The 26,189-nt window shown below is 43.9% G+C and overlaps 2 protein-coding genes across 10 annotated transcripts; one reads left to right on the forward strand and one right to left on the reverse strand.

Annotated features, from left to right (window-relative positions):
• Positions 1-328: 328 nt before the first annotated feature.
• Positions 329-10,496, reverse strand: TIPRL (TOR signaling pathway regulator). Of its 3 annotated transcripts, XM_040596344.1 has the most exons (8): positions 10,476-10,496; positions 10,100-10,198; positions 6,319-6,498; positions 5,374-5,473; positions 4,110-4,241; positions 3,018-3,113; positions 2,210-2,272; positions 329-639 (listed from the first exon to the last, which is right to left on the reverse strand). In XM_040596344.1, the coding sequence occupies exons 3-8, from the start codon at positions 6,477-6,479 to the stop codon at positions 490-492; spliced, it is 702 nt and encodes a 233-aa protein (XP_040452278.1). In that variant the 5' UTR covers positions 6,480-6,498; positions 10,100-10,198; positions 10,476-10,496; the 3' UTR covers positions 329-489. The 3 variants fall into 3 exon arrangements, with proteins under 3 accessions (XP_040452278.1, XP_040452277.1, XP_040452279.1); XM_040596343.1 differs by lacking the exons at positions 10,100-10,198; positions 10,476-10,496 and adding an exon at positions 9,324-9,566; XM_040596345.1 differs by lacking the exons at positions 10,100-10,198; positions 10,476-10,496 and adding an exon at positions 7,906-8,338.
• Positions 10,497-11,133: 637 nt separating this feature from the next.
• Positions 11,134-24,212, forward strand: GPR161 (G protein-coupled receptor 161). 7 transcript variants are annotated; one of them, XM_040596336.1, is made up of 7 exons: positions 11,134-11,203; positions 11,708-11,835; positions 12,621-13,260; positions 13,779-14,503; positions 16,025-16,129; positions 19,400-19,519; positions 21,506-24,212. In XM_040596336.1, exons 3-7 carry the CDS (start codon positions 12,803-12,805, stop codon positions 21,751-21,753), a joined length of 1,656 nt encoding a protein of 551 aa, XP_040452270.1. In that variant the 5' UTR covers positions 11,134-11,203; positions 11,708-11,835; positions 12,621-12,802; the 3' UTR covers positions 21,754-24,212. The 7 variants fall into 7 exon arrangements, with proteins under 7 accessions (XP_040452270.1, XP_040452273.1, XP_040452271.1 ...); XM_040596339.1 differs by lacking the exon at positions 11,134-11,203 and adding an exon at positions 12,484-12,538 and having other exon boundaries at positions 11,690-11,835; positions 12,642-13,260; XM_040596337.1 differs by lacking the exon at positions 11,134-11,203 and adding an exon at positions 12,484-12,521 and having other exon boundaries at positions 11,690-11,835.
• The last annotated feature ends 1,977 nt before the right edge of the window (positions 24,213-26,189 follow it).

Below are 26,189 nucleotides of genomic sequence, written 5' to 3' on the forward strand. Positions count from 1 at the left end.
GGGAAGCCAAGCAACATGTGTACTCAAAATAAATGCAGAGGAATTTTTTTTTGTTGTTTTTTTACCCTGGACGATTTCTCAATAAAATCATACCAATGGTATGACTCCAGTAGTCTCTTAGTATCTGAACAGCAATAACAAAATCTTCATAGAAGTGTTTGTGGTGGAGGGTATCCAGACAATACTCCTGCCTAATTGGTGAACTAAACAGAACCTAGACTTTTAATCGTGAGATTCTTTCTCCAGTGCCATTGAAAACTGTAACTCACCATCAGACTCTCATTAACTCCAGATACAGGTTAAAAAAAACAAACACAAAAAAACACCATTAGCAAAACCTGATTGAAATGTTTTCTCTTAGGGCTACAGAAAAATTAGCCAAATTCTTTATTCCACTAGTAGTGAAACCACCCCCCATGGCAATGGTTACATGATCACATTATCCCCCATGGCAATGGTTACATGATTCAAGTCCATATAAAGTCACATTTATTTAGACTTAACAGACATGGTTTCCAGTGCTGCTGCTGGTTTAGGCTCCAACTTCTCTGGGAATTCTAGTTTTTCACAAATTGTCTCCTTTATGGGTAGATACTGAGAGATCTCGTTAGGTTCCGTGAACAGCGAAGGTGGAACGTCCTAAGAAGCAAAAATTTTACAGGAAACAAGTAAACAAAAAAAGAAGAGGGGGAGGTATTCCAAACCCAAACTTTTACAACTAATCTACAATTTACCTGATTTAAACACCTGAAGTAAGGTATCATTATTAAAATTTACCTTATAACTTCAAATGTACATAGTCTTTTACTCATATGGACCAACAGGCTAAGGAAAGCTATTTAATGCTTTTAAGCAGCAGACTGTAAGAGTGCAAGAAAGTCAGAGACATTCATGAACAGCTACAATGTTTGTTTTAAAAAATGCGTTTATCATCTAAATGTAACAAACAGTCTTCTTGAGGTTCTAGTTCTAGGTGAGACCAGGATGGCCACCAGGGAACCCGTGCTTAAGGTCTTCTAGTCATTGCAATATATTCACTGGAGTTGCTCTGGTTTAGCTATTGCTAATTGATATACCTCGACATGTATCTTAAGTTTTATGAAGTCCAGCACAGACATTTATATGAAATACTACAACTCATTGGATTTTAATTTAATGTTTAAATAAATTAGGTGGTTTCATTAAGTTTGTATCTTTCTCTGGAGATTCCTGTAGATAACTTCACCACACACATTTTTTTCCCATCAGATGTCTTGTATACTGAGCAAACCACCTTCAAACTTTCCAGTAATATTCTTTAAGAAAGTTATCCAGAGCTATTCAAATGCACTCTGTATTCTGGATATCACTAACATGCAAGGAATTCTACTGCTGTTTCCTGCTTCACTTAGGTTTGAAATAACTGAATCTTTTTTGCTTTACCTATGCAAGCTGATCTAGGGAATTGAAAAGCCATATGCATTTCCTCTCTATAACATGCAGGAAAAATTATTTAACAGCATAGGTGAAACCTGGCTGACTGATTTATATTTCAAACCCACAAAACTATCAAAAAGCTCACGTCTGGATTCAGTCCCATTTATAGGAATCACACGTTAAGAAATGATACACTGCCCCTTTTGTCAAAAGGAAAAGCATTCTGCCAAAATATTCCCTCTGAAGGTTAGTAACACATTAGTCACTTTTTACAGGTGAAAAAAAACCAAGGGAGAAGGAAAGTAAAAGAACACCCAAGATCAGGTGTTTGGTCAAGAATAAAAATCAACAGCTGCAACTCCAAGTGTGCCACAACTTATTCTGAGCCATTGCTAGAGTTTTATGGTGAACTGCTAAACTTACTTGAGAAAAACTGAATGAGTCTATCACCAAACAGATCTTAACCCCTAATACCACTTGCAAGCATACAGCCAGCCCTGAAATTTAGCATCATCGGACACGGACTATCTGATTTTGTGGCTGAACAGTTCTATGAAAACATAAAATAATAATACTGTTAACTCAAAAGTAGAAGTAATCCAATCCTATATCTTGTCACATGATCTGAGCATTTACAAATGTGAAATCACCAAAATAAATGTTGTCTAAGCAGGAAGTTTTTTCCCCTGTATCAGTTCCAAACCTAACAAAGAATGACTTACACAGTACTTCCTATGCTAACCATAAAACATTTTAAAAGCAGACAAAAAATATTTTTTTTTAAATGCAATACCTTTAAACTTGATATTTTGCTTTCTCTGGATGTATATTCTCGCAACATGTAGGCCTTGTCAGCCTAAGGGGAAAAAAAATGACAAAAAATAATTACAAAATCATTATCTAGTATCAGTGCAAAATAACAATTTTAAACACACTGAATTTAGTAAGCATTTGAATTTAGTTGACCACAGATTTTCATCTGTGAGCAGAAACATAACGTTCAAATTCACAAAGAGAGAGAAAGATGTTTAGCAATGCTCTCTTTCCCAAAACTCACCTTTCTGTGTGTATGCATGAAAAAATTGTATGACTGAATATGCTTGTTAATCTTTACTCAACTAGAATTCCTACATCAGTATGAATACAGCTAGACAAAATAAGCAAACCACAACTCTGACATTCTATATTATTTATGAGATACTAGAACACAATGTAGTACAGTTATTTGCAAGTTAAAACTTGCAGTCATGTATTAGACAAGCCAAAAAACATTGACTTGGAGATGAGGGTAAGCACAGTATCACACCATTTACTGCTATTTTCCTTCTAGTACTTCCTCTTTAATCTGCATCTGTCAAATCTATTTAAATGATTACTTCACATGAGGGGTAGCCTACTCTGCTCATACAATACCAAGTCCCATGGCATCCAGTAATTGGTTGCTACTTCAGCATCACCACAATAATAAAATACACTTGAAACTTCAGGTAACTTCTACGCCCTCAAACATCAGTATTAAATTACAGGAATATCAGCAGGTCTTCTCTGAAAGTAACATGGCAAGGGAGCATCTGTATTCATGATGGCAAATAAGGGTTTACCTCGTGATGAAGCCTTGTATCATTCATCCTGATAAGCACCCCATCAACTCGCAAGAAAAACCTCAACAGCACAAAAAAGCTGGAAGGCATAACTCTCTGCAAAAATAAAGATGTTCCATTCAGCATATTACAAAGTTTTACTTTAAGCACACATTTATCTACATCAGTGTCTTGGTTTCGACTGGGATAGAGTTAATTTTCTTAGGCTGGTGCGGTGCTGTGTCTAAGATTTGGTGTGAGAACAATGCTGAAAACACACTGATGTTTTTAGTTGTTGCTGAGTGATGTTTTTAACAAATCAAGGACTTACCAGCTTCTCAGGTCCTACCAACAAGAAGGCTGCAGAGGCACAAGAAACTGGGAAGGGACACAGCCAGGACAGATGACCCAAACTAGCCAAAGGGATACTCCATGCCACTGGACGTCACGCTCTGTATATAAACTAGGGGGAGGTGGCTGGGGGCTGCCTATTGCTGCTCAGGGATGGGTGGGCATCGGTCAGCAGGTGGTGAGCAACTGTACTGTGCATCATCTGGGGTTTTTTTCCGCTTCCCTTTGGATTTTATTCCTCTCCCCTTTTCATTACAAGCATTGTTATTATTATTATAAAAAAAATATTTTTTTTCAATTATTAAACTGTTCTTATCTCAACCCTTGAGTTTTACCTTTTCCCCCGATTCTCCTCCCCATCCTGCTGGGGTGCGCTGGGGGTAGGAGCAAGTGAGCAGCTCCGTGGTACTTAGTCACTGGCTGGGCTTAAAACACAACAGTCTGATATTTGTAATGAAAGATAGTGTGAGGAGCTTTCAGTAGTAAAGTCAGAATTTGGGCTGTTGATGTACTACAACTATCATTGGACAGCAGGGCAGAGTGTGTCTCAAAAGACTGTTATACAGGATGCAGAAAGAGGGAAAAGACTGTTCCCTGAATCAACTGACAGAAAGAAAGATTATATTTCTAAGAGCAACAATAAAGAACTTTGCATTTTAAACTTTAAATCTCAGAAGGAACAACATGCAAAAAGTTACTTTATTTTGCATATATCAGCCAACTGAGTCACTGAGCATCTTGTATACACCTCTCGGTACTCACTATTTTTACACTCAAACTTGATACTCCATGATCATGAAGTTCATCTTCAAACAGAAGTACTTCTTCAAAAAACATAATTTGCTCCCTGGCTTTCAATTTCTCTGTATTTATGTGTTCTGTTGTAGGAACAACCTGAAGAAAAAGATTAGGAACAGTTAGAAGCAGTTAGTTTGTTGCCAAGCTACATAAAGTTTTTCTTGATCTTTTAAATCCCACAATCGCTACTTTTGGAGTCAAAAAAGCTTTTAGGCTTAAAACATTCTAAGAAAACAAGTTGAAATTAAACCCAAAGTTTCCAAGAGGAAACATCAATCAAAGCAAAAACCAAGAGTGGAAAATTCTGAATAAACTTCCCTCTGGGTACAGGCTCAGTAGCATTTCAGCTGCGAACAACTCTGCTCACTTTTGATACTTGAAAACATTTCAAGATGCCTTGTGTTTAACATACAAGGGATAAAAGTTCTGGGTTATAAACAGGATTTTAATATCTCTAGCCCACTACAAACCCTCAACATGATTCTAATAAAGCCTTGCAATGGAAATCAAGTGCCTATATATTTCTATCTCATGGGCTCCATATACACACAAGACATCGTTTATTCCTATGCTGCACTTTTACTTCCAGAGTAACTCCAATGATCTACACCTAACACAATCCTAGTGGATTAATATCAATTATCTGCTTAGTAGCAAGCAATCTGTATCCAGTAAAGAGAAGGTGGGATCTTCAGTCTTACTTTAAAGTAAATAAAGACAAGGGAGAGCCTGTGAGTTTAAGTATGAGGAGTTACTGCTGCAGAAAAACAAAGCCACTGAAAGCAGACTGACCTACAGATCTGCTTAGACAAACAGGCAAGCAACAGAGAGTAAACGTACTAGAGAATTACACATTTACTAGTTCTGTTGTGTGTGAGGAGCTCAGGGCTTCAGAGGGGCATCCAGCAAGTACTGAAGATTCCCATGTGCTTTACTCTCTGAGTAAGTTCTCCCTAAGGGACACAATGGCACCCTTTTATACAATCCTAAAATGCTTTAACACACACACACACACACACACACATAAGCCATGATTTGATTAGGACAACATGCTGAAAGACATGAAAAACTCAAACTATATCTTGAAGTCAAAAACCATGAAGCATGAAAGATTTTACAGAAGCCTATTATAAGGTAAATGACAGCTTAAAAAAACCCAAAACCACAAAACAGAAGTGTTTGTCTGAAAGACTAGGCAATCAGCATTTAACAAGGTGAAAATAGTTACCTTTAATGTTGCGGTATCTCCCAGCAATGTTCCTTTGTAGTCTGTTGTGTAAGTCCAATCATATGGCTTGACAACTTCCTTAGTGTGCTCAGTCTCGCTCCTGAAGAAATAAATAAGAAAACAGCATGCTTTGTAGTTATTCTTAAAAAAATTACAGCCTCACATAAGATTACGTATTACGATTCCCACACCCCTCAAGAAGAAAAGCATCAACATTGCCTGTGCTGCAATGACAACATCAAGACTTAATCACATAGTACTGCTTCCTTTACAACATATGTTTCCATAATTTATTAGAAAAGCGTTAGCACAGGAATTCTGGTAACACTATCTCAGTCCTGGGTATAAAAAAAAAATATTTTAGTTCAACGTTGCTGGAAAATTCCCATTTCGAGATCATTTTTTCTTTGCAGGCAGAAAGCAATCTGCTGATAACACACAGCAATCAATAACACTGCTATTTGCCTTAGTTTTTGTGACAGCTTTGATTTCTCTCTGTGCTTTATTTCTAGGTGCTCTGCTGCTACTTTGGTAAATACTAAGCAGTACAATTAGTTCTTGTGCATGGTAATTGTTCTGCTATATTCCTAAGGCTAAGATTTTGAACACGTACAGCATTTTACACTTTGAAACCCCACACCATACAACCTTGTAATGCTCGAGGCCCTATGAGTTTAAATAAACAGAAACAGCATTAAGCCATGTTAAACTTGTAGTTTATTTTAAGAAAGCCAAGATGCAACTGCAAAATACAGTTGACCCAGTTTAACAGATAGGATGATCGTGGCAAAGAAAAGCCAAGTGACTTCTGTGATCCCACACTGTATCTACAGCAGAACCAAATGTAACGTGGTCTTCAAAGTAATTAAAAGAACAGACTGAGCTCTTATGACCATTTCACATACAACACACCAGTACTTGCCCACTGGTGATAAAATACTGTACCTGCTTTCTTGCCACTCCTCTGCACAAGCCACTTTGATCATACCTTGACAATTATTGACACATTTTAAAGCATCTGTTGCATTGAACTCAATTCCAAAACCACGATCATGCTGTATTCTTAGGATATTGTCTCCAAACATCATCTCTGGCAGGGAAGGCATGTGTAATTCATCAGCCAATCTGTACAGAAAAATAAAAGTCCCATGAAGAGAGATCAGTCAGCTACAGTTCAGTGAAAGCAGTCTTGTTTTGGAGTAAGTAATCTTTAGACCATGGTAATTCGGAAGACATATTGTCAATATGTTCCGCAAAACACCTGTTTTCCCAGTTTACTCATTTGATATAAATTGCAGTCATTGATCCAAAATGACTTTTCCACCACAAAAGTATTCCTAAAACATTCCTTCTCCACCAGGCTTGTACAAAAGCTTCATATGGGAGAAATCAAAACACTATCCAATCAGCATGAAATAGCAGCTTTCAACCTGTTGTAGCAAATCCCTGGATGGTCCATGAACTACTTTGGTAACTTTTAGAAACAAACACTCATTTTCAACAAGCTTAAATTCACTACACAGTGGTCCATACCTCCAAATTTAGAAGCCTACAAAAAGGGGCCAAAACAGACTGGCAGAGTATGTGAGAAGTGCAGAAGACACTACCACGCTCTACTCCTTTCCCAAGCTGGCAGAGAACACAGTGGTACTTGTAACCTTATGCATGAAAACCGCAGCCACAGACCCAACCGGACAAAGTACTGCACGAACCAAATAAGCATGATCCCTGAGCAAATCTCAAACATTTCACATTTTGTTTTACATCAATCTTTATACTTATGTATACATATGTACACATATACATACACTACATATAAATACACACACACAGGTATGTAACACCACTTTATATACATATTGATTTTATTTACCAAAAGGCTTCATATCTTTCTTTTCCTCTCTACCACTACCTACTTTACTTGATCAAGATCAAAAAGAAAAATACAACATCTGGAGAGAAGAAAACTTTAGGAAACGCATTATTTATAAGGAGGAGAGAAAAAAAAAGTGCCCTAAGTGTAACATTCACATTGATAGTAAGGCATTCCTGAACAAAAGTGGTAATTTCTGTAACTCTGCATACAAAAGAACATTATGCTAACGAGCCTGAAATAAAAATAGCAAATTCATACATCTGGAGAATATGATCCTATGTCTCTCCCAGAGAAGGCAGAATGTTATGAACTTTTCCATTTTAAGTGTAGGCCCCTTGACCTGCAAAGACCAACCCCAGGACAGAAAGGAGTTCTTGCATGTTTAATCCTTCACCTTTCCACAGAGGTTGCCAAGGGATTTTTGTGATAGAAGTTTGACAGAAATAAAACTTCTACAGATACTAATTATGTTCCCCAAGCAATAAAAAAAAGGCAAGATGCCAAAAGAAATACATTATAAAAAGAAGCCGACGAAAGGCACTGCAACTAGGCAGTTCTTGACTCTTCAAATTAAAGTGGATGACTTGTTTTGGGGATCTCACATTAGGTATCAAGACCTACAGGTCAACGGCTAATTTTGGATTTCTCTTCCCTACCTTGCAAAATCCTCTGTGTTCTTTCAAGCTCCTTTTGTGGCTCTTCCAAATTTACTTCTCAGCCTTTTTCAACACACTCTGAAAAACTGTTTGTCCCTCAAAAACATCTAAACAGACAAAGGTAGTTTCTGAATATTACAGAGGTGGCTGTTTATTTTAACATAGCTACAGTTAAAGAAACTGAATAGATCAGAAGATGAGTACAGCAGGCAATTTGGCTTCTAGACTGGCAGTTCAAGTATCTCTTGAGTTAACGTCCTCCTGATCTTAGGAATAAAGATCTTCATTTTTAAGAGGCAGCATCCTACAAAATAAGGCTTCAGAAACATGCCATAAAAATAGGATACTCTTAAAGGCAGCCCCTCCTTCCCCTGCAGGACACAGGTACAACTTAGCTCAATGCTGAATCCTCATTACAGAAAAATGACTGAAACACAGAATTCAAGTTTTCTTAACTGTAACTGCAAAAATTAAAAGAAGCAGTTTGAGAAGATTATTTCAGGTACTGAACGTAAGATGGAGGAAGGAAAGTATTTTTTACCTGTTTTAAGGCTGATATCCAGTTTTAAAAAAACAATCAGCATTATGCTGTTATGTGAAAAAAAACCCCTTTTATGTAGTTTACTGTGATAAAAAAACAGCATAAGATTTCAAGACATGGGACTTCATAAAAAAAACCACCCAGCCTCCAAAAAGTTAAAAGCACACATGAATGAAGATACATTTAACAAAAGCAACAAGACTTTCATGTATGTATTTCAGACATTGAAACTAAGAAGTATCTGTCAAATTCAACTGCCCAAGGTCAGCTACAGCACTACACAGCTGAACGGCTCAGTTCCACATGAGCAAATCTGACTCAAGTACTTGATGCTGACACAGAAACATTTTCTCCAGTGGTTTGATAAGTGTGGGAATTAGTACAAGGAGATAGAAAATAGTATTTCTTTTATGAAAACCACTATCTTAAAATAGCCGCTATCACAGAATAGCTTATGAGAGCCTGTGGACCACATTTAAAAGAACTTTAATCACCGTTAAAAAATAATGAAGAGAAACAGACTTCTAATTAGCAGGCTTTTGTTCGTAGAGGTCTAGATCTCCAAAACGGTTAGCAATCATTAAAAACAAAATTCTGGAAACCATCTGTGTCTCAAATCATCCCAGTTTCCCAAGCCATTACCCTCGCAAAAAGAGAGGGCGCAACACCCGCCCCTCCCCCAGCTACTGGCCCTGAACAGCTACTGAACAGCGTCCCCCGCGCCCCGAGAATGTCACGGCTTGAGCAGGGCGGCGAGGGCCCCAGCCCCACCGAGCCGCCTCCCCGCGCCCTGGGGAGGGGCGGCGAGCAGCGGCGGTACCTCCCGGGCCCCGTGTCGTCCCCCTCCTCCCCGCGGCCGGTCCCAAACCCGCCCGACCTTTCGGCCTGCGCCGACTTCATGATGTGCGTCCGGGCGGCGCTCAGCTTCCACGGCCCGAAGGTGAAGTCGCGCCGGCTGCTTTGGAAAACGGGGTGCATGGCGGAGGCGAGGGGGAAGGCCCCGCCGAGGAGGAGGCAAGACGGGCCGGAAGGGGCGGCGGCGCCTGCCCTGCCCTGCCCCGCCGCTCCGCCGCAGCCCGTGCAGCCCTCACGGCAGCAACGGCGCCGCCGGAACCGCCGCCTCAGCGGACTTCCGCTTCCGGGGACACGCTCCTGCGCGCGCAGCCCGGAAGGCGTGCGGCGGCGGGAGATGACGTGTCGGGGACGGGCCGTGGGCGGGAGGCCGGAGGTGCTGGGCCTCGGGCTGCTCTGCGGCCCCGGAGCTGTCCTGCCGGGGGTGAGAACGCGGGCGGGAACCTCCTACCCACCGCGAGAGAGCGGGCCTCCGGCCTCCTGTGCCCGGCGCCGCCGCGGGCAGCTGGGCGCGAAGGACCGGCGAGCTCACCTGAGCCCCTGTCCCCGGGGAGCCGGGCAGCGGCGGCGGCAGGAGCAGCCGGTGCAAAACGTGCGTGTCCGCTAACGCAGGGTTCTGCGGCGGTGCTACGCACGGGGAGGTAGAACAGTCATGGGGAGCTCTAAAGCTCCGTGGCCACGCTCAAATGGTGCCGAGCCATTCTCCCTGGCCATGCTTCAAGGTTCAGCAAGCATCACCCAGCCCCAACACACAGACGCCTTCTGCTGTTGCAGCTATTACACACATAGGTGCATACATACGTGTGGAATCTCCTGTGCCGGTTGGGTATAGTCTTGAACGCTGCCCGAAGATGGTATTTTGAAAATGTCAAAACGTGATGGCAGGGTAAACTTAAAATCCTGTGGAAAAGCATCGGAAGAACTGGTTAAGAATAACATAATTTACACTTCCAGCCCTGATGCTTGTGTTGTTTTTCTGCACCATGGAAAGGACAGACGCTCCCCGAGAACTTCCCCTTGTGTGGGGGCACAACGATGTGCAGCCCAGCTCGTGTTAGACCCGCCAAGCTGAGACAGCAGCTGTGGGAATGCGATGCCCGTTTCGTGAAAAACTCCCCCTCTTCCAAAAAACCACAGCGCAATCAAAACACGGCAAAGCTCAAGTCAGAACAGTCACCTTTGCACTCAAAGGCCTTGCCAGGACACGGGGAAGTCAGGAATTAGGGATGCATAAGCGTGGCATTTAATTATCATCCACCCTGCGCTCACCGATGTCCTGTTTCGGGTGGGGGAGAACAACTCCCCCCCCCCCCCCCCCCATCCGCTCTCTGTTACTTCCAACAGCATTTCGGGGATTAGGGAGTCTGGCGGTCGGGGTCTGCCCCTCTCTCGGCAGCTGTCTTGCACTGTGGTGCCGGGACAAGCCCCTTCGCCTGATCTGTGAAAAGCGGACACCCCCCACTCCCCTCTGAACTGGTCTCCTGCGTTTCCAGCGGGGGAGAGCTGCGGGGAGCCCAGCGGTGCGGGGAGCGGCGGCTGCGCCTCGGGGCGGGCCCGCGGGGTGGATGCGGTGCCCCCCCCCCCCCCAGCCGGGGCACGGCCAGGCTCTGCCCGGGGCGGCGGAGCCCCAGCCCGGGGCTGTCCTGGAGGCTCCGCGGCCCCCGCAACTCAGGCTGAGCTCGGCTGAGCGGGGAGCCCGCCGGCCTGGGGGCGGCCGCAGGGAAAATGGCGGGCGGCGGAGCCGGGGAGGGGGCGCGGCGGGCCGAGGCGGCGGGGCGGGCCGGCGGGGAGGGGGCATGGCCCTGCGGGGGGAGGGTCGGGCCGCGGCTCGAGGCCTCTCCGCCGGCGGCGGCGGCTGTGGGGGGCCCGGGGGCGGTAACCCGAACCCTCCCGCTCCGGCGGGCGGTGAGTGCGGTGCCGGCACCGGCGGCCGGGGGGAACAGGGGTGGCGGGACCCGGTGGTGGTGCGGAGCGGTCGGTGGGCGCCCGGGGCGGGGGACCCTGCCCTTTGTTCACTGCCGGAGGGAGCGCGGGGGCAAAATGGCGACCCCCTCTCCCTACCCACCGTATCTGCCGCTCGCCGCCGCTGCCTTTGTGTGTGCCGGCAGGGGCGGGACGCTGCCCTGCCCTGCCCGGGGGGGCCCCACCCCCCGCGGCCGCCCCCTCCTCTCCCCCGGGGCGCGGCAGGGCCCTGAGGGGCCGGGAAGGGGCCGCGGCCTTCGGGGGGCGCCGCCTTTCCCAGCCCTGCACCCCTCGGCGTCCCGGCGGGGTCGCGGGTGCCGCGGGCGTGTTTGGAGATAAACTTGAGGAGAAGCGCTTTTGGAACAGCCGGCGGACACCTTCGCTGGAGAAGCGCCAAGCGATGTGCGACAAAGCACGGCCCAGTCATACCTGCGATTATGCTTTTAGGGAAGCGCAGATACCCATGGAGAACCCGCGGCTCTCCAGCCTGGCACCGCTGCATCAGGCCACGGCGCCGCTCCTGAGTCCCGCCCGTCCGGGAGCCACGGGTGGGCACGGCCACGGCCTTAGCTGAGGTAACTTTCCCCGAGTCCTCAGTTCCCAAGAAATGCTAATATCAGCTTTATATTAATCGGTGGACTCTAGTTTTCTGGCTTGTGTATCTGCAAGAATACGTGCAAGAATAAGTGGTGGTTTTTTCTTCAATACGCTGGCCTGCAGATGGGTGATGGATGGAATTAAGTAGATAGGAGTGCCTGTTGGAAGCAGCAGGGAGAAGGCTGCTTAAGGAATTGGGAGAAATACCAAGCTTTCAAAAAGCAAGCTTGTGAGTCAGTGGGATGGGTGTTAGCTAACACTGAGAAGTCAAGGATTAAAATTTCTCAGACATTTCTCGACAGGGGTGTCTTTTGAGCCTCAGTTCTCCCAGTCCTTTAGTTTTGGCAGTAAAATAGAGTTGGTGTTCTAGCTAAGGTGATTATGGACAGGGAGAAGAGGTGGTAGGAGAGCATGTGCAGCGAACCCTGACTCTTTGAACATTACTGAGCAACTGTTCAGAAAGAGTCAGCAGGATATGACTAGCCGGGCGTCTACAGACCACCAGCAAATGCTGCACAGGCAGAATACAAAGTAACAATCAGGATCAAACTGCAGATTTTTTTTAAAAGTCACTTTTTTTTAAAGTGAGAGAAACAAGGACTGATGATGACATTCTTTCTTCACAGCCTAGATGAAGGGACTGGGTGAGATGCACAGCTGGCAAGTATGGCTTGGGAACAAGTAAGATCCTTAGAAAATTTAAAAGTAAAATGTGCTAATTTTCTTCCTTGTTTCCTCCCCTCCACCTCTTTTTGTCTTTCAGACAGTTTCTTCCCTGTTTTAGGCTTGGCACCGTTATTGACCTCTTTGGTGTACCCACAGGCAATTTCCTGCCTCTTTGCTTTCCCATCTAAAATGGTTTCCGGCATCCTACAGGTAAATTTTAATTAACACAGGCAAAAAAGCCTCCAGTTTTTGAAGAGAGTTTGAAGAAATCTTGCCTGAATGTTTTTGAGCATTGTTCTGCTTCTAGCTGCTCAGCATGTCTCGGCTGCTCAGCATGTCTCGGCTGCTCCAGCTCTGCACGCTTTGACCATGAGCAGCAATTCCTCCCTCAGCAATGTGAAGGGCCTGAGGAACCTCACCACGCAGGAAGATGGGGCGGTCAGAGTCACAGAGTCCATCGCTATCATCGTCATTGCTATTTTCATCTGTTTGGGCAACCTGGTGATTGTCATCACCCTGTACCGGAAATCTTACCTTCTCACGCTGAGCAACAAGTTTGTGTTCAGCCTGACCCTCTCCAACTTTCTACTCTCTGTACTGGTGCTACCTTTTGTTGTCACCAGCTCCATCAGGCGAGAATGGATCTTCGGAGTTGTTTGGTGCAATTTCTCAGCCCTGCTCTACATGCTGATCAGCTCAGCCAGCATGCTTACTCTTGGACTCATAGCTATAGACAGGTGAGCAGCTTTTTTCTAATGAGTCTTAACAAATTGCCTACTCATTCCATACAGTGACTTGTTGGCTGCTCATAGAATTGAGAAGCACCGCAGTGGGTAACACTGCCTACTGATGTAGTGTTATTTTTTCTTCAGCCCCTTGTGAAATTCTGATACAGAACAGAAGCAAGCAATGTCGTCAATATGCAAAATGAGGACATGCATCTAGATTTTTTTAAAGCTATTAGTGGTAAAATAACATACTACTTGAGAAACAATAATGACTTAAAATTCCAGATTATATCCTAAGCATGCTTTCACATATAGGGACAGTTTTAATAGTTGCACATGTGCCTTCAGTTAAGTTTTACAATCTTGACTGCAATGATACATATTTTTATATGTAATTATTTTTATAAGAAGGTCCCTGAGCCCACTTTGAGGTTTGGAGAAAAGAGAACCAATTATCAACGTCATTAAAATGTGGGTTTTTTTTATTGTATGTCTTTTGTTCTATTGACACTTTTCTTGTCCACCAGGTACTACGCTGTCCTGTACCCGATGGTTTACCCGATGAAGATAACGGGCAACAGAGCAGTGGTAGCTCTTGTGTATGTGTGGCTACATTCCCTTATTGGCTGCCTCCCTCCCCTTTTTGGCTGGTCATCTTTAGAGTTTGACCAATTCAAGTGGATGTGTGTGGTGGCCTGGCATAAAGAGGCTGGCTACACTGCCTTTTGGCAGATCTGGTGTGCACTGCTGCCTTTCATGGTCATGATGATCTGCTATGGATTCATATTCCGCGTGGCAAGGATTAAGGCCCGCAAAATCCACTGTGGTAGCATCGTCATTGTGGAGGAGGACTCCCAGAAGAACGGGAGGAAGAACTCCAGCACCTCCACATCCTCTTCTGGCAGCCGACGGAATGCTTTCCAAGGGGTTGTCTACTCAGCCAACCAGTGCAAAGCTTTCATAACCATCTTGGTTGTCATCGGTGCTTTCGTGATTACGTGGGGGCCTTACATGGTAGTAATTACATCAGAGGCGCTTTGGGGAAAAAATAGTATTTCCCCTGCCTTGGAGACATTAGCTACATGGTTGTCCTTTTCCAGTGCCATTTGCCATCCACTAATTTATGGACTGTGGAACAAGACAGTGCGCAAGGAACTACTAGGAATGTGCTTTGGGGATCGGTATTATCGTGAGTCCTTTGTTCAGCGACACAGGACATCGAGGTTATTCAGCATTTCCAATAGGATCACAGGTAAGATGCTTGGCCGTAAAAAACACGCTTCCTGAATACCAGTAAGAGCAAGATTTAATGCCCGCTTCTGCTTGGCATGTTTCAGGGCTCTGTAAACAAAGTGGGATGTTTCTGGAAGTTGCAGCAGTCTTTTGTTCAGGTTATCGTAGACCCTTGAAAGGAGAATATTTTTGTGGGAGCTAACCTCTTTCTCTCTAGTAAAATTTTCTCTGCTAGAGAAGACCTAGTGATGAGGTTAACAGATCATTTATTTTTTTCTCTCTCAAGTATTTCCTTTCATATGCCTGTTGTTTTATGTTACCCAGGTTTTTACACTACTAGTTGTACACTTGCAGCGCTTGTTCTTTGATTCCTGGCTTTGTGCTACAACTCTGAGATCCACTAAAGTTACACTGGCCTTACTATATCTGTAAATTTGGTTTTTAGGCTTAATGACTGTGAAGAAAAGATCATAACCAAAGTAAAACTATGTAAAAGAGTAAAACTATTTGGTGTCTCCCTGAGTTGCAGGCTGAAACCTTCATTGGCTCAGAGTTTGTTTTGGTGTGGTTTTGCTTTTTTTTAAGTAGAAATGCAACAAAATTCTGATTTTTATTATTTTTTTAATAATTTCCCTGGTCCTGCTCAGAAGCATCCAAAAACATCTTCATTGGGTCCCTTGGGATATTTCACGCGAAGGCAGGAACTTAAGTTATTTAATTGGGAAGGAAGATCTAAAATGCAGAAGGAAGGGGAAAGCAGCAAGGCATCTGTTATCTTTCCTGCAACCTGGGATCACTGGGAGAGACCCATCTAAAAGAGTTCTGCAGCTGCAGCCACATGACAAACTGCAGGAGCTTTGGGAAATCTGTATCCATGAGATGCTGTGGATGAATACATTGGGAACTGCGGTGGGAGGGAAAGACAGGAAACTTCCTTCTCTTTCCAAGCGATAAGAAACTGACAACTTCAAATTTATCAGGTGTCTTAGCTCGAGGCTGATAGGGAGGAGAAAAAACCCCAACCAAACCCACAACAAAATCTTGAAGTGGGATCCAAGGACAGCACTTTTCCTAGAGTCTCCTCTCTTCTTGTTTTGGAGATTTGAAAGAAGCCAGGCATTGCTGTGCCCCAGCCTCACTCATGGGCTTCCTGCCATGCTAATGGGCTGTCACAGCTGCTGGTGGCTGCCAGGTTATTCTCTGTCTAGAAGGTGTCTGGCAAATATCCCCAATCTCTTGGAGTGTGTATGATCCTGTGTTCAGTCCACCTGGCACATAAAATACACGCAATTGCAGAAAGAGTGGGAGGGAGATGGTGCAGGTAGAAAGGAGTCTTGCCATATGGGAAGACTCCAAGGATATTTGAAAGCTGCTGACTGGATTTCGAAGATGGGAAGTCTAGATGCTGTGCAGTCTGGATCAGCAAGGTAAGTTTTAATGTAGAATAATAAAAACAGTAGAGTGGGTGTTACCCAAAGAGGTTTTTACTATAGCAGACCCTTTAAACATTCATTTTGTAACAAGAACAACACTTTTGCAGATTTGGGACTATCTCCTCATCTCACTGCCCTCATGGCAGGTGGGCGACCATTAGGAAACAGCAGCAGCACAGGAGAGACAGGTTTCAGCTGCTCACAGGATTCAGGTAACTAAAACTCTCTTGCTCTCTTTTTTGGGGCAGAAGATTGCACTTGTAACTTGGCAGAAATCTCTGGGATATTTTGTATTTACACACACAGATGTCTCTTGGTGGATGGATGACATTAAGTATCGATTCCAGCTGTTACAACAAAACTGCTGCAGTTGCTTTTTCCTTCCTTGCTGTCAATATATTTACTTGCAAAATACTGTTTGCTCTAAGGAAGGATGACCCTCCCTTAATAATGTGTCCTGGGAACAGGGCTCGCAGCTTTTGTGCCCTTCTCCTGTAGTTTCTGTCATTCTTCAGGGAGTTTACATGTATCCACAAGGAACAGAGCAACAAAGTTCTGTGGAGAATGTGCTTGTGTGTTTCCTAGTTTGTCTTGCTCATCCTGCAGTCTAAACGTAAACACTTAGGGTGGTTTCAGCTTATGATTTTGTCACTACTTGAGATCTCTCAACTGAAGATGATTTGGAAAAGGGCAAAAGAGTTTCGCTAGTAATTTTCTGTGCAGAACTGTAGCTAGATTATTTTTTTTTTGGCATTTAATTCAGCTACCACTCCTTAACTGCACTGCAGTTACTTTAAAGAATATTTCTGCTCTAGAGTCACCAGAGGGTGATCTTCTAACATTTCCTTGGTGTTAGACGTTTGTTTCTTGCTTTTGTAAAGGATGTCTGTGGAGCTAGGATTTATTTTGGTAGTTGTTTTAGGCTGGTAGTTTTATGACTGTTATGGGTATTCTGCAGCTGCATGTGATGAAGGAGAATAGCATCCTGGTAAACCTGCCTGTTGTGGTTTAACCCCAGCCAGCAGCCAAGCACCACACAGCTGCTCGCTCACTCCCCCAACAGTGGGATGGGGGAGAGAATTGGGAAAGTGAGAAAACTCATGGGTTGAGATAAAGACAGTTCAATAGGTAAAGCAAAAGCCACACACACAAGCAAAGCAAAGCAAGGAATTAATTCACTAGTTCCCATGGGCAGGCAGGTGTTCAGTCATCTGCAGGAAAGCCGGGCTCCATCACGCGTGATGTTTACTTGGGAAGACAAACGCCATAACACCCAGTGTCCCCCCCTTTCCTTTCCCCAGCTAATATACTCAGCATGATGTCATGTGGTATGGAATACCCCTTTGGCTAGTTTGAGTCAGCTGTCCTGGCTGTGTCCCCTCCCAATTTTTCGTGCCCCTCCAGCCCTGTCACTGGCAGGGCCTAAGGAACCGGAAAGTCCTTCGTTTATTATAAACATCACCCAGCAACAACTAAAACCATCAGCATGCTATCAACATTGTTCTCACACCAAATCTAAGACACAGCACTGCACCAGCTACTAAGAAGAAAACTCTATCCCAGCTGAAACTAGGATACTGCCTCTGCTAAGAGGATATTGTGAGGTTTTTTTTTTTCTTTCATTTCATCTTTTGATGAATGGTATTGATCAGTTTAAACAAATGAACAAACTAAATGCATACCAAATGCTGTTAGAAGTGCCACTGTTTGTTATGGAGGGTCCATAGCCTGGGAATGGATACACAAGGACCCACTTTGAAATACTGTTTCACTGGATGCCTTTACTGTGAGGAACTAAAGAGCAGAAAGAAGTCTTAGTCAGTCTTCAATGCTGCCTGCATTGATGTATGTGATCCTGTGGCCTGGTAAACAGAAGCTGGGCTCTTCATGTGAAAAACAGATGAAGTAGCAGGAAAGGACAATAATCCAAGTGGTGTCAGCTGCCACAAAATATGGAGACCTGAGTCCCAATTGCTAGAAATACTGCCTTAAGATCAGTTATTCCAAGGACAAAGATCCAGCCTGTAAGAATAAAGGGCTAGTCTCTTCACTAACCCCATTTGAAAAAACACACTGAACTCGTGCATTTGAAAAAAACCCACTAAAATTCTGCTCCATGGAAGAAAGTATCTTTTTCTTCCTAGTGCCACCCTTCCATTGCACACTGTTTTCTGAGGAGGCTGTGATACCCTTGCAGATCAGTAATAGTGGACTGTTTTCAGTAGACAGCCTCAAACCCAGCTAATTCACAGAATAGCACAGAAGTTGTTCGCTTACTTGGAACTGTGTATTAGGGCAGCAAGTCGTTCTCTTTTCTGTGTGCTGGAGGGAGATGTAAGACATAACACACAAGTTTCACCTTAAAAATCTATATCATAATGAATTGTCAGCAAAGACTAGAGCTGTGGAGCAGTGTGTTGTCTGGAGGTATACCCCCAGTGATGTCTTTCACTTCTGTAAAATGGGTGCTGGAACACCTCTTTTTTGCACAGAATATATTTGGGATTAAAAGCAGTCAAGTGGGTGAAGATGTGAAGCCACCATCTGGAGGAGTTATGAAACCTGTGAAGGCTCTTTGTCCTAGGCCTGTTGTCACATCACAGGAGTAAATGGACTGGTAGTAAAGTGTCACACATCGAATGTGTGCAAGCTGTGTCTTCCTGTAGCAGCTTACCTGAGGACAGCTTACTCAGCACTGTCCTAGTGTCTCCCCTAAATGCTTGCTCTGCTTTTCCCTTACACAGCAGAGACCAGCATTGCAAGGGAGGTCTAGGCTGCAGTTTTGCCCTTTGTGTGAAAACAAAAGATGTGGCAGAGATGCTAAGATGAATTTGCTTGTGCTCGTAAACTCTGTTTTATATTGTAAAGGTGCAAAGCAAATGCAGGGAGGTAAAAAAACCCCCCAAAACTAAAGTCCTAAACTGGAAAAAAGACTCATCAGACAAAAATCATTCCCAACCAGCAAGGGATTTTTCCCCATTAAAATACATTTCAAGAAAGTCAAAATAGATTAGAAACAAACTAAATTGAACAGAAAAATTCTCCAGTTCAGATTTCCGTCCAGGTCTGATTACAAGCATGATATTTAGCAGCTATGGTCGTCTGCCTCTCAGGTAGCCACTGCTAGCCTCTTCTCTTAATCAGGAAATGGGGAAAGTTGCCCTCAACTTTACCCTTTATTTACTAAAGGTAAGGTTTCACCTATGTCTGCTGTCCTGTTGAGAGCTCTGCAGCTGAGCATTTCAGAGCTTCTTGAGGTTTTTAGATGGCTAATGAGAAAAGATTTCTAAATCTTCTGAATGAATACTCTGACTTCATTCTTTTTCTGTGCACTGTTCTAATTCAGGCTGAAATTTACTCAGAGAAGCTGGGTTTAGACAGTCTTTGAAGGAACTGCTATGGACCGAAGAGTTTCTGCCACCACTTAAATATTTTATCATATTGTTTCTCTGTTTTGCTTGAGAACTCTTGCTTTGTTTCAGGAACAGATGCAATGCTTCTTGAAGATTATAGCTCAGATGGTCCTCATGCCCCACACTGCGTTTGTCCTCCTCGAAGGAGGAGTTCAGTGACGTTTGAAGATGAAATAGAGCAAATTAAAGGTGGGTTTAGGGATAAATGTGGAAAAACTCAGAATTACCTATATTGCCTGCTCAGGAAGCCTTCCATGTCTTTCAGAATTGTTTTAAAACATCTCTGACCACTGTTCACCTTGACAGACCTGACTATTCAAGCAGATGCAACAGAAAGTAAGATCAGGTCTTTCTTGCAGTTCTCAAATAACAACAGGCAGGGAAAAGAGTTAGAAACTGGGGTTCCCTGCATACCTATTATTTATGTTGCACAGCAGTATCCTCTCTGTAACTCTACTCACCTGGTGGCTGTTGCAGTCTTTTTTGTGTTTCTCAGGGAATACATTTTCCTGCCCTCATACATTGATTCCATTATCCCAACGTTTCTCATTTGCTGCCTGCTCTCAACTTTGTCATTCACAGACTTGAAATTCTTCCATTTACAGACTTTAATGGTCTGAATAGAATTTCATTGTGTTTCACTTACTTTTTTTAACTTAACTTTTACTTCACTTACTGAGTATGTTTCTCAGCAGATAGAGGAAAACAGATGAACCACATGCACTTTTTTCAGTCAACTCTGATTCTGTGCTAGCAAAGTGTTGCTGTGATCGTCTGTAAAACATGGCAAAGTTAGTTTAAGCTGATAGTTATGGACTAGTAGACTTGGTAATAACCGGATTTATTAAACAAAAATGTTTGTGGACACTACAAAAATGAGTAGAATGTTTTTAAGAGTCAAGTAATAATAAAACCTGACTGATTTTTTTATGATTCTGAAATGAGAAGACTCTTCCTGTGAACCTTTCTTTTCAAACATCTTGGAAAAATGCACTCTTGCCCTCTTCCCAGCGTGAGCTGATTATTTCCTTTTATGATATTTTTACATTATCGTACGTTTCCCATTATCTTTCTGGTGATTATGTAGGGGCAGACATCTGATTTTTTGTGCAGTGCAGTGAAAGAAGGAGGCCTTAGTGCAAAAGTTCCCCACAGGTTTAGCAGTTCTTTCTGGTATGTCTCAGGTTTTTCAGAATCTCTGAGACTTTAACTTATTTCAGGTGCCTCACTGAAGAATTGTGTTTAGGATGAACACCTGTGTTGCTCAATGTGTTGGTGGTTGTATAGATGCTACAAAAACAACTACATCAACACTGAAGAGCAGGTGTATTCAAGGTAATAAAAGGTTGGGAAGAAGTATACTACTGCCTGCAGCTGCAGTTTTCAACCTGTCCTGGCATGGCGAGCTCTGTGACTTCCCCAGTGGAAGTGGCTCCCACAGTGTGGCTGGAACAAATTTAAGCCTAAGAACAGCAGACCGCTGATTTTAATCACTGCTTGGAAGAAGCACTTGAAATTTGGGGGCCGTTAATCCATAAACACAGCATTTGGTGTTTGGGTTTAAAACATAGTATAAAATAGCTCCTAGACTGCACTGCTCATGTCAGTGAAGTGTGAGATCTTAGTTCAAATGCACTGAGAATTGCTGTAAGGCTGTAAGTCATGCTTACAGCAGGGCAAGTACAAATTGAGAGTTTTGTTTCTGTCATCTGCAGGATGTCTTGCCTGATGCCAGACAATTCCTGTTGTCCCTGATCCTGGACTCGAGATAGTAAGCAGAAATCAGGCTGTTGACTTCATTTGAATTAAGACCAAAAAAATCCAGCGTGCACAGGTTCAGATTCAGAAAATCATTCAACATAAACTTAATTCATTAAGTTAAACGTGTATAAGCACTTTGTTTCATCAGATCTTATTTTTTTTTTTCACTTGGAGGCAGTCTTTCTCTGCTTGACCTATCGAGGTCACTCTGAAGCTTTATGTTCTATGAACCATTTGGGAATCCTGGCTATTGCTAGCACATGTGCTCTGTGGGTTAGTTACTTTGCAGAGGGCATGATCATACCTTTACAAAAGGATCAATGTTAGTCTTCAAGCATTTGTGCAGCCATACTGATCAACTGTTACTTTTCTGATGTGTTGGTGTTTTGGGTTTTGGTCTTTTTTTTTTTCCAGAAGCTGCAAAGAATTCTGTTCTTCATGTAAAAGCCGAAGTCCATAAATCTCTGGACAGTTACGCATCCAGTTTAGCAAGAGCTATTGAAGCTGATGTGAAAATCAGCTTGTTTGGGGAAGATGCTTTACCAGGAGCTCTGTTCCCTGTGCGGACTCTGCCAGGAAGCAGTATGAACACACGGCGTGGTATCAGACCCCATGCTAGCCAAAGACTTAAGTTGCAAAGCATCGATGAAGGGAATATTTGACAGGACCACTGGAGTAAGAAAACTGAATGAAACCACTAAGCGGGACCTACTACAGCTGTTAGTGTTACAACAGAACCAGGATACCTTTTTGGGATGCTGTCGGTGTTTTTTCAGCACTTGAAAACCAGCTGAATTCTGGTACTTAAATCAACATTTTACAGCAGTGTTTGTTTACTCTTTAGGGTGCTAATGACTCTTGTGCCATGTCTTAAATCTGTCACACAGTGCATAGGAATGCAGGGTTTGGTTTCATCAACCAGATCATTAGTCTGTTGAGTTTTGGGTCCATTACTGGCCAAAGCCGATACAGGAATGAAAATGGAGAAGTACATGCAGTGTTTATTTCAATGTTGCATTGATCCTTTTCTGACCACCAGGATAATCAGTTTATACTCAATAGCTGGAGTGCTCTGGTAGGTCGTGCATTGGATACCACATGCAGCTTTTCTGTCAGAGACTCCCAAATGAGGAACATGGACTTCACTAAGGGCAAAACTTGAACTTTTCAGAGAGCTTATGTAGAGTATCATCGTACTTACCCTTGCTAGTGGGTATTTCTGGCTGTTCAGCAGTCACATTGCTAGATCTGAAATTGGATTGTGCATTGCTTCTGTGTTGTAAAGACACCAGCTTCTCTAGATGTAATAGGTGGGAGCAGATCTGTGCTGGAAACATCACAGAGACTATATTTGAGGGAATCATCAGTGCAGAGTTCTTAGTTTCTCTGAGAACTTCAATTCACTTCCCCAGTTTTGCTTTTACTAAAATGGTACTCTACAGCTGTGGTAAGCTTGACAGAATATAAATAAGGTGTTACCACTTCAGGATTCATCTTTTCTAGAAAGACAATTTCTATGAGTTGGTTTTTTTTTAATCAGGAGGGAATGTAGTATTTAAGCTATAGTTACCTTGGTGCATCTATTTCTTGGAGTATTAATTCATTAATCTCTAAAATGAGAACATTTGGCACTTACATTGCACTTTGCATGTTCTTAAGCACTGTACAGACATTACCGTGTTAGGCCTTTGTGGGATGTTTCATCAGCCCTGCTTGCCAAAGAAGGGAACTCGGCCACAGTCAAGCTGCTGGCAATGAAACAAGCTGCAAGGTAGAAAAGTTTGTTACGGAAAGAGGGATGAGGTGGATCATACAAGCATGTGGGCTTGAGGAACCTTTCTGTGCCTTCCTGGGCTGGTCCCTTCCTTACCTTGTGGGGGTTACAGCCCTGCCTTACTGCTTATTTCAAAGAGAGGGAGACCTAAGTGCATAGGATGATATCTTGGGGGTGGGTGTCAGTAGCAAATGGACTTAAGGACCAAGGATTTGCATTTGTTTACTCTGTGTCTGCTTGCCCTAGCCTTCACTTTTCCCCAGAAGTGATTTGTATGAGTTTTTTTGCTGCAGATTGTTTGGACATCAGGGGCAGGATGTTTCCATTTGGGCAAAAACTGGGTGTACACTTGTTAAATTATGGCTGTGTGCAACTCTTTTGCAAGCACAGAAGCAAACTGTGGCAGAGCCTCAGTCCAGTACTGTATTTAGACATCCTGTTTGTCTGTGTTCCCAACTCAGAATTGTATTCCACACGAGCTTATGTCCATCTCTGGACAAAGCAGCTTGACTTTATGAGCTAGCCTGAATCCCATTACATTCCCATGTAAGATATAACTGCATGCTTAAAATTCAGTACATGGTTTACTGATTAAGAACAGGTTGTTAAAGCAAGAACACTTAAGCACCAGTAAGGTGGTTCTTTGCATAATGCAGGAATTAAATGACTAATAATAGTGAGGGCCTCACTCCGGTATTTTTTGCTTCTAGTACGTTAGATAAATTGGCACCTGTGGGCACTCAGTAAAAACAGAAAAATCCCAGTATTTGCCAGGAGATGTCTTGCGCTGAGGTCATCACTGCTACCACAGTTGCTTGTAGTACTCTGCGCTCCGTAAGGTATACACTTGCCCTGGGTGGCTTGGAGCATTCTATCTGTGTCCCTTTTATTTCATATTCCTGCTTCCAAACAAGTTGAGCAAAGTTGTGGCTGTGAAAAGGGCACACGTGGGCGCGTATGTGTTGTGGTGCTAGCCTAAACCGGTGTATATTTAGGAGGAAAAATTCCAAGGCACGTGTGAAAGCACAAAATTGTTACTAGTGTGTAAAAGTCACGCTTTTCATGCAGGTACTCAGCCAAATTCAGCCTTCAGGCAAGTCAGTGGGGTTGCATCTGTTTACACCATGACTGAATTTGGCTGTCGGTGTTAATTTTGCTAATCTGTTATTTAGTGTAAATGTTGTTAATCCTTTTGTACACACATTATAACCTTTCCATAATTCTCTTACTACCAGAGTCATTATCTCAGTTGAATTGTCATTAACAAAAGCAGTCGGGAACAAATGCACGCATTTTATAAAATTGTAATCCCCATCTTAAATACAGAAGAAAAAAGAAACGTTTCCAGCTTCCGATAGTCAGTGCTGTGTGTTTATACTTCTGCTACTACAACTTAAGTTTATTTCGGAGTACTTCATTTTTCACGGACGAGCCTGGCAGCGGAGGCCGTTCCCGCAGCACCAGGCAGGCCGGGGTGAGCGCTGGTCTCACCGCCGGGCTGGTACCACCACCGCGGAGCAGCGCCCGGTTATCGCGTACCGCCTGAAACGCGGGGGAGCGGAGGCCACGCCCCCTGCCTCTGGCCACGCCCAATCGGGCTGCCCTCTCGCCAATGGCAGCGCGCCTTCCTCTTCCCGCCCTTTCCCCGGCGTTATGAATCGGAACCTGCGGGGGTGCGGGAGCGACGAGGAGCAGTGAATTCAGGGCGCGGCTGCGATTGGCTCCGCCGCCCTGGTTGGGCGGTCTGATTGGCTGGGTTCAGGAAGGGGCGTGGCAGCTGCCGCCCGGCGGCGGGCTCGGCTCGGTGCGGTGCTGGGGGGAGCCTGGGCGTGCGGAGAGCCGGGCCGGAGGCAAAGCGCTTAAAAACCTGCGGGGGTAAAGGAACAAAGCACGTATCGGTCGGAATAATGGAGAAACGAAACCGATGCCCGAAGAAGAGGCGATTTCCCCCTCAGCCGGCGTTCCGCGCGCTGCCTTGGGGCCGGAGCGGGGGCCGTGCCCGGGACAGCCCGCTGGTGGAGCCTCTGGCAGTGACAGTGATGAAGAGGGTTTTGTTTATTCCTCATCCGATAAAAGTAAACCTGAGAAATCAGTTGAGAGTTTGCGCTTAAGAGAGATTCCATCCGGAAAATGAGGATGCAGCATGCAGTGGGCATCACTGATGGGAGCTGCGGCATCGCATGGTGTGGAAGGACCCCAGGACACTACAGCTCTTCACAACCATCGTGTAGTCCAGCTGAAGCAGAAGGTCACTTACTGCACCCATTATTCCCTTTTTTTTTCGGTTCTGTGTCCAGGGGGACTTCTCTTACTCATGACAGGTATCAGAATATGGTATCCCCTCACAGCAGAAATGCAAAATATTTCGATGGTTTAGGAAAACGGGTCAAGGCAGGGAATTCAGCCTAGGCACAGGCTAGTTGTTTTAAGCCACATATGAGACAATCACCCCTAAGGTAATACAACCTTCTGCATTTGGAGATGCTCAGTTTTTACCTGAGATTGTGCCTGTCTTTTACCCAGAAAGTAATTTGCCTAAGATGGAACAGTGCACAACCAGCTTGACCTTTTTAAATAACGTGGCTATTTCTGGTGGTCTCTCTTGGCCTTGTGGAGTGAGAGTGATCTAGCCATGAAAGTTCATTTACGATGAAATAAACTGCCTGTTTGTTTTTTTTAATAATTGCCAACAACTGTGTTCCATAGTTCTTATTATCAAAATCCCTGTTTGCCTAGAGCTCAGAATAGAATCTCAAAATAGTCAGAACTGTTGTCCCTGCTAGCATAGAAAGAAACGTGCAAATAGGTTGAATGTTGGGTGCTTTGAGAGATGTCAGGATTGTCCAAATCACTTGACTACCTGTTCCATAAAAAGAGAGGCTCTGTGTCCTTGCATCTTTCCTAAACTACAATAATGGCTAGCTTATTTTCTGCTAAAAACCTATTTAATCACACTGAATGGCATTTAAATGCTTTTGGAGATTGCAGAACAGTATCAAAATACAAATTACTATGGCGTAAGATTAGTATTTTAAAACTTCTGACTTGCTTGCTTTCTGTTGGCAGAGAGTTTGGCTTGGGAAGCACCCTCAGGCTTTGGATTCTATTTTGTTCTTGCAGAGTGCATTGGTTACAGTGAACATTCAGCTGCTACCAGATAAAGGGGGATGGTTATTAAAGCAAGTGCAGGATTCGGAAGCTGCACTTGGTGCTCTTAACATTTAGACAGCAGATACTACTGAAACAGGTAGGGCTAAATGTTTTTGCCCCAGAACTCTGCAAAACAGTTTCGGTTACTGTAGTTGTTAATATTGAGGAAACATA

The sequence above is a fragment of the Falco naumanni genome, chromosome 5 (assembly GCF_017639655.2).
Source record: "Falco naumanni isolate bFalNau1 chromosome 5, bFalNau1.pat, whole genome shotgun sequence".
Classification (NCBI taxonomy): Eukaryota; Metazoa; Chordata; class Aves; order Falconiformes; family Falconidae; genus Falco; species Falco naumanni.

Excerpts from the sequence above, each read along its gene's own strand:
- TIPRL (XM_040596343.1), bottom strand. The coding sequence starts at position 9,424 with ATGCACCCCGTTTTCCAAAGCAGCCGGCGCGACTTCACCTTCGGGCCG. Across the intron at positions 5,474-6,318 it reads GAGGAGTGGCAAGAAAGCAG|GAGCGAGACTGAGCACACTA; the intron begins GTACAGTATTTT and ends TTATTTCTTCAG. Across the intron at positions 640-2,209 it reads GCAAAATATCAAGTTTAAAG|GACGTTCCACCTTCGCTGTT; the intron begins GTATTGCATTTA and ends TTTGCTTCTTAG.
- GPR161 (XM_040596336.1), top strand. The coding sequence starts at position 12,803 with ATGTTTTTGAGCATTGTTCTGCTTCTAGCTGCTCAGCATGTCTCGGCT. Across the intron at positions 13,261-13,778 it reads GGACTCATAGCTATAGACAG|GTACTACGCTGTCCTGTACC; the intron begins GTGAGCAGCTTT and ends CTTGTCCACCAG. Across the intron at positions 16,130-19,399 it reads CAGCTGCTCACAGGATTCAG|GAACAGATGCAATGCTTCTT; the intron begins GTAACTAAAACT and ends GCTTTGTTTCAG.